General features: G+C 63.2%; 1 protein-coding gene across 1 annotated transcript; it reads right to left on the reverse strand.

Annotated features, from left to right (window-relative positions):
* Nucleotides 1-1105: 1105 nt before the first annotated feature.
* ZBED1 (zinc finger BED-type containing 1) lies at nt 1106-5345 on the reverse strand. The gene has a single exon (XM_029930621.1). It carries the CDS (start codon nt 4907-4909, stop codon nt 2825-2827), a length of 2085 nt encoding a protein of 694 aa, XP_029786481.1. The 5' UTR covers nt 4910-5345; the 3' UTR covers nt 1106-2824.
* Nucleotides 5346-7669: the final 2324 nt, after the last annotated feature.

Consider the following 7669-nt stretch of genomic DNA (forward strand, 5'->3'; position numbering starts at 1 on the left):
GTGAGCTCCAGGGTCCCAGCACCGAGGACGAGCCTGCTGCTGCCCTCGGGCCAAGGGTGGGCGGCCCCGTGCCTTGTTAGAGCCCTGTCCCTGCTCCGCACAAGCGCGCTAAGGATGGAGTTGATGTTCCTACAGGAGTGTGGACGCCAACGGCACAAGCCGGGTGGTTTCACGCAAGAGACGCACACGGATGGGAGATGTGTGCACGCCGTTTGCGCACGGACAGGGTCCCAGGTGCACGGCAGCAGCTGAGCAGGGTGCCCGGCGCTGCACGCCCACAAACCCAGGCTCACGCATCCGCCACAGCCTTTGCAGGTCCCGCCCTAGTTCCCGAGAGGACAGGACAGAGGGCGGCGGGAGGGAAGAGAGGACCAAAAATTTAAGCAACCCAGCTCAGAGTTAGGGCTTTAGGGTAAGACGTGTAGACCCAGATAAGAGAGCGAAGACTGGCCAGGGGCTGTGTGCGCACAGTCAGTTCTCAGGGACCCCCATGGTGCCCACCGGGGACACGCAGGGACAGACACGCATCCCGGGGAACGCAACGGAGCACCAGGCTCTGCAAGACTAAAAAGTAGCCTCAAGTCAGCACGTGTGTGTGCAAACATTAAGAATTTTTTGAGGGGCGCCAGAGTGGCTCAACTGCTTAAGCCTACGACTTCGGCTCAAGTCATGATCTCACGGTTCGTGGGTTCGAGCCCCGCGTCGGGCTCTGTGCTGACGGCTCGGAGCCTGGAGCTGCTTCAGATTCTGTGTCTCCCTCTCTCTCTGCCCCTCCCCCAGTCACTCTCTGTCTCTCTGTCTCTCTCTCAAAAATAAATACACAAAATCATTCCTCTCCTAAGCCAAGCGACTGAAGGAAAAAATCCACACGCGCGCTCCCCCAGGACCCCGTCACCAGGTGGCGGCTTTATTCACACACACCTTTGGGAGGCACAAATACCCTGAAGGGACCACACCCTTTATCATCTCCCAGGATCTGAGAACAAAGCACAGTGAACTCATTCTCGGGGGCCCGAATATTCCTTACACAAACCGACCGGCACCTCCCTTGCGGCTCCACGCCTTCTCTCTGGACGAACACACATCAGACAAATTCATTACCAGCTCATTTGTTTCTCCGCTTTATTGAACAAGAGTCAAATTCCCAGGCGTTAAATAAGAAAAAGGAGAGGAAAAAAAAAATCCCGTGGGGAAGGCTCAGACTCCGTCGTTGGCGTCGCGCTGCAAGTCTGGGCGTCTTGGAAACCAGGGGAGTCACCACCCAGAGGACACGGAGAAATCCCAAAAGGTGACCATCGGTGGCGCCCTCAGAGACCGGGGCCTGCACGGTGTCACCAGCAGCTCGCCTGTTTGGCCAAAGTGACCCGAAAGAATCCAGTGGTAGTTTTTTGTTTTTTGTAAATCAGGGCCCCCCACGGTGCTCGGTTGAACAGACAGCAGGAGTCCCGTGTCCCGGATTCCCAGTAAATCACTCCGGACGCATGCGGGTCCCTGGTTTTGTCTAGAAGAAGCGCTTATTTTCATCCTGAGAAACACGGTGGAGAAGCCAGCCCTTTGAAGCATTGGACACACACACACTTGCGCGCGCGCACGCGCACACACACACACACAGGGCTCAGGACGCCAGAGCTGCAGGGCTTGGAAACAGCCACGTCCAGAGAGCAAGTCGGGGGCGAGGGGCAGAGACGCCTGTGGAAAAGGCACGCCCGCCTCTCCTCCTGCCTCCCTCGCCGCTTTGGAACGCATTGCACCAAACCTAGAGCTGGTCCGCTTTGCAAATGCAGCTGCTTAGGCCGAAAGCACGCGACCTTCTGGCCCAGGCGCAAGGTGCCAAGTTCAATTCAAGAGTGCCCATGAGCTTATCGGTGCCCAGATGCGTGAAGCCGTTTCACGGTGGCTGAGGAGGTAAGGAGATCGCTGTAGCTCTGATTCCTTTCTTTTTTTTTTTTTTTCCTTTTATTTTTTTGCTGCGAGGGGGTTACCCAACCTTCTCGTGGAGACTCTACGTCCTTGGAGGTGCGAAGAGAAAAGGGGTCTCCTCCTCCGTTCCCCCCTCCTCCATCCCTCCCTCCTCCCTTCCTTCTCCTACTGGCTGCAGATCTCTGGAGCTTTACAGTTGCAAGCAGCAGCCAGCCAGCCAGCGGGGGGCTAAGGAGACTTCTAGAACCTTCCTAGTTGATTTGTGTCCTCCCGCTGGGAGCGCACGTAGTCTCTCCAAGGAAAGGCGCCGGGTGTCCCCTCCTGGCGGCGCACAGCCACATGTTTGTCATGCGTTTGTGCCGGTGAGGTCACCTGACGCCCACGTGCGTGTGCACGCCCATGCGAGTGGGCACCCAGGAACGCATGCATGCGCGTCCTGGGCATTTGCAGCAGCCCACACAGCAAGGGGACTTCTAGAACCATCCTAGTTGATGTGTGTCCTTCCGCTGGGGGCCCACGCGGTCTCTCCAAGGAAAGGTCCCGGGTGTCCCCTCCCGGTGGCGCATTGTTGCATGTTTGTCATGCGCCTGTGCCAATGAGGTCACCGGCCGCCCATGTGCGCGCCCCCGCCCGTGCGCCCATGAACGCATGCGCACGCGTCCCGGGAATTTGCAGCAGCGCACACAGCCAGGGGACGTCTAGAACTTTCCTACTTGATTTGTGTCCTTCCGCTGGGGGTGCACGTGGCCTCTGCAAGGAAAGGCGCCGGGTGCCCCCTCCGGGCGGCGCACAGCCGCGTGTCTGTCGTGCGCCTGTGCGCGCATGCGTGCGCGACCCAGGCAGGTGCAGCAGACCACGCGGCAAGGGGCGGCGTCCCGCTGACCCCCGTCCCCCACCGCGGCCGCTACACGAAGCCGCTGTCCCTGATGCCGAAGAAGCCGGGGTGCACGGCGTCACCCAGGGGACACATGTGCTCGTGGTCCAGGCCCCACTCGCCCTCGTCCTCGTCCTCGGGCTCGGCCTCGGCGCCGCTGCGCGCGTTCTCGTACAGGAAGATCTGCTCGTCCACGTGCGCGGGGGCCAGGCGGTTCCTCTTGGCGCTCACCACGTTGGCGGAGGAGCCGAAGAGGCGCTCGGGGAAGACGCGGGTGGCCGCCACGCACCAGTATTTCTGCAGCACCTTGGGCAGCACGGGGAAGAGGGCCAGGCGGTCGGACCACCACTTGAGCGGGTCCTCGTTGAGGCCCAGCACCTTCTGCGACTTGAAGTTGCTCAGCTCCTCCACCACCTGCGCGTGCCACTCCTCCTGGTCCTCCACGCCCCCCGTCTGGCAGAAGATCTCGGCCAGCATGCTGTTGATGACGCTGGCGGGCGGCGGCGTGGACGCCAGCACCAGCTTCTTCACCGGCGGCTCCTCCTGCAGCGCGTACATCTTGTCCTCCGCGGGCCGGTAGCCGCCCTCCTTGACCTTGTCCAGCAGGCCCTTGGCCTCCTCCACCACCCTGTTCTCCACCTGCTGCCGCTCGAAGGCGGAGAGGAAGGGCAGGCGCTTGTAGCGCGGGTCCAGGAAGGTGGCCACGTTGAGGAACATGTCGATCTCCGGCGTCTCCTGGTAGGTCTTGGAGAGCTCCTTGGCGATCACCTCCTTGGCCATGCTCACCTCCTTGCAGTCGGTCTCCTTGATGTTGAGGGTGGTGTTGAGCAGCATGTGCAGGAGAGGCTTGACCATGCTGATGGTCGGGTACTTGGAGGCGGACAGCATGTCCGCCACCTGCTTGAAGGGCTGCAGCAGGTCCACCAGCGCCTCGATGGTGGCCCACTCGGCGGCCTCCAGCATCAGGTGGTGGTTGTTGCTGTCCTCCAGCAGCACGCCGGCGATGACGAACTGCTGCTCCTTGAGCCGCTGCAGCATGGCGAGCGTGCTGCCCCACCAGGCCACGCGGTTGCTGACCAGCATGCAGTGCGCCACGTTCTGCTGCTTCTGCTTCTCGTAGAGCATGTACATGGCCACCGCCGACTGCTGGAAGTACTCCACCAGCTTGCGGCAGCGGCCCAGCAGCGCGGCCAGCTTGGGCAGCTGCAGCGCCTGCTGGATGCCCGCGTCGAAGCTGTGGCCCAGGCACGGCATCTGCACCGGGATGTCCAGCAGGGAGCAGGCCTTCCCGACGTCCTTGCCGCCGTCCGTGGTGGCGCCGAACACCTTGGCGCTGATGCCCCACTCGATGAAGGCCTCGTACAGGACCCGGGTGATGGACTCGGCCCGGTTCTCCTCGGGAACCTCGAAGGTCTTCAGGCAGCGGGAGCCCACGGACAGGCAGCCGGGGGCGCCGCCGCCCAGGAAGTGGGCGGCCAGGGTCACGTAGGCCCGGTTCTGGGTCTCGCTCCGCCACAGGTCCGTGGAGATGCCGCACCAGGACGCGGCGCCCAGCTCCTTGAGCACCGCCTCGCGGACGGCGCCGTACTTCTCCGGGATGGCCTTGCCGCACACGAACTTCCGGCTGGGCAGCTCGAACCTGGGGTCGGCCGTCTTCAGCAGCACCTTGAAGGTGGGCTCGTCCACGATGGACACGGGGTACAGGCCCTCGCAGATGAGGCCGAGCACGGCGGCCGTCAGCTCCTGCTGCCGCTTGCTCTCGTGGCCGTGGCCGGCCTTGGCGGCCAGCGCGTCCGGCGGGGCGAGCTGGGAGCCCTCGGGCTTCAGCTTGGAGAAGGCGGTGGCGAAGGCCTCCCGCATCTGCTCGGTGTTGCTCTTGACGAACTCACAGAACTCGTCGGGGTGGTTCTTCTCCAGGTGGTAGGAGAGGTTGGAGGTGTTGCCGGAGTAGGCGATCTGCGCCCTGCAGATGCGGCAGTAGATCTTCTTCCACTGCAGGATGCATCCCTCCGCGTTGGTGTCGAAGCCAAAGTACTTCCACACTTTGCTCTTGGCGCGCGGGTGGGCCACCAGCTTCAGGTCCGCCTGGGACGGGTCCAGGCCCTTCGCGTCCATGGCGTCTGCGCCGCGGCCCGCCCGGGGGGCCTCCGCTCATTCCTGCGCACCTGCTGGGAGGCAGGAAGACAAACACAGCGTGAGAAGGGACCCGGGCAGCGGCGGGCACGGGGTCTGGAAGCCTCGGGGCGCGGAGGCCCGACCGGGCCGCCTTGCAGGGCGGGCGTGAGGCTCTGGAAAGCGGAGGGGACGCCCGGGCAGCTGAGCCGGGCGCCCGGGTCCGTGCAGGTCCGTCCTACGTGCGGGGCGAGGTCACGTGTCTGGGCACGTGCACGTCTGGGCGTTTCTCTGTCTTCCTCATCTTGGATCTTTACGGTCTCCTGGCCTAGGAGGTCCCCGCCAGCCCGGCGCCTGCCAGGAGGGGTCACGCTCAGGGCCTCTGCGGGCGGCGGGCGGGACCCTGGGACCCCCGGTGCGGGCGCCGGCCCTGGAGACCACCACCACCACCTCCTCAAGCCTCGTTTTCGGCAGGAATGTGCGCACGGCATCCGGGAAGCAAACACAGCATGGGGGTCTCCACGGGGCCGTCTTTCACTTGTCTAAGAGGCATCAGGGGATTTTTTTGTGGTTGGTTCCAAATTTTACGTGTCAAAGCAACGCCCCTTTGAACGCGGCATGCTCCCTTTTTAGCTTTGGCACATCCGTGAACGGTAACCTCACTCGGGCTGGAATGCACATCTTGATCCCTGGAGCTTCTCAAAATGCCCGCCTGGACGCAGAAATGTGTATTTGCCGCGCACGGGGAGGCTCTGGCGACCTGGGAGCCAACCCCCAGGGTCCCAAAGGCCCCGAAGCCCCCAAGTCCCGTCCCTCTCGGCCGCCACTCAGGGCACGATGCCCAGACGGGCAGCAGGATGGTGTCCAGAGGTCTCTGTTAAGTGTGCAAGTTTTCGACCGGCCGTACAGTGCACACGGGGTTACAAAGCAAACTAGAGCAACCAGACCATGCTCTGAGGATGGGAAATAGGGTCGGAGTGAAGCCTCAGGGGCTCAGGGGCACTGAATACCAGACCTGCCACCAAAATGCAGGAGCTCCCAGAACCTGTAAATGGAACCGTATTTGAAATAAGACTCAGACGTCACTAAGTGAAGGATGTCAACAAGAGGTCCTGAGGGGGACGTGGCCACAGCCCAGGGACACCTGGAGCCCCAGAGGCTGGAAGAGGCAGGAAGGACACTGCCCTGGAGCCTCAGGAGGGAGCACAGCCCTGTCCTGCCTGGATCTCGGTGGCCCTGCCTGGATCTCGGTGGCCCTGCCTGGATCTCAGGGGTCCTGCCTGGATCTCAGGGGCCCCGCCTGGATCTCAGGGCCCCCCCCCCTGGATCTCAGGGGTCCCGTCTGGATCTCAGGGGCCCCGCCTGGATCTCAGGGGCCCTGCCTGGGTCTCAGGGGCCCTGCCCTGCCTGGGTCTCAGGGGTCCTGCCCTGCCTGGATCTCGGGGTCCTGCCAGGATCTCAGGGGTCCTGCCTGCATCTCAGGCCTCCTGCCTGGATCTCAGAGGTCCTGCCTGGATCTCAGGGGTCCTGCCCTGCCTGGATCTCAGGGGTCCTGCCTGGATCTCAGGGGCCCTTCCTGGATCTCAGGGGTCCTGCCTGGGTCTCAGGGGCCCCGCCTGGGTCTCAGGGGCCCTGCCTGGGTCTCAGGGGTCCTGCCTGGATCTCAGGGGCCCTTCCTGGATCTCAGGGGTCCTGCCTGGATCTCAGCGGTCCTGCCTGGATCTCAGGGGTCCTGACCCTCCTGGATCTCAGGGGTCCTGCCTGGATCTCAGCGGTCCTGCCTGGATCTCAGGGGTCCTGACCCTCCTGGATCTCAGGGGTCCTGCCTGGGTCTCAGGGGTCTTGCCTGGATCTCAGGGGTCCTGCCTGGGTCTCAGGGGTCCTGACCCTCCTGGATCTCAGGGGTCCCGTCTAGATCTCAGGGGCCCCGCCTGGATCTCAGGGGCCCCACCTGGATCTCAGGGGTCCCGTCTGGATCTCAGGGGTCCCGCCTGGATCTCAGGGGCCCCGCCTGGGTCTCAGGGGCCCTGCCTGGGTCTCAGGGGTCCTGCCTGGGTCTCAGTGTCCTGCTCCTCCTTGATCTCAGGGGTCCTGCCTGGATCTCAGGGCTCCTGCCTGGATCTCAAGGGTCCTGCCCTGCCTGGATCTCAGGGGTCCTGCCTGGGTCTCAGGGGTCCTGCCTGGGTCTCAGGGGCCCTGCCTGGTTCTCAAGGGTCCTGCCCTGCCTGGATCTCAGGGGTCCTGCCCTGCCTGGATCTCAGACTCTGGTCTCCCGAGCTGGGAGAGGTTCGATTTCTGACATTCCAAGCCAGTGGAACTAAGGTAAGGCTGACCCAGGGCAGACCTAGGACAAAGGTACAACTTTCAAAGCCACTGAGTGTCAACATCACGCCCCAAAGGCACCCACATCCTCAAAGGCACCCACACCCCTGCACACCGGCCTGCCTGAGGCTTTTCAGGAAGATGTCACAATACGCCTGTCTCTGGATCAAGGGCACCGTTGCCATGACCAACCCGGGTAAGGAGGTCAGGTACACGGCACAGAGTGTCCCGCAGTGGTGGAGGGGGCCCCCGCACCGCCAGGGCCTGAGGGAGGAGGAACCCCCAAACGGGACACGGAAACGGGACGCAGAGACGGCCATCAAGGATCTACGGAGCACAGTGACCCAGGTCGGGAAGATGAACCGCGTCCCCGAGCTACCCCGTGGGCGTCCCGTCATCACTGTTATGATAATTATCGCTGACTTGGCGGAGCCCGGACAC

The sequence above is a fragment of the Suricata suricatta genome, chromosome X (genome assembly GCF_006229205.1).
Source record: "Suricata suricatta isolate VVHF042 chromosome X, meerkat_22Aug2017_6uvM2_HiC, whole genome shotgun sequence".
Taxonomy (NCBI): Eukaryota; Metazoa; Chordata; class Mammalia; order Carnivora; family Herpestidae; genus Suricata; species Suricata suricatta.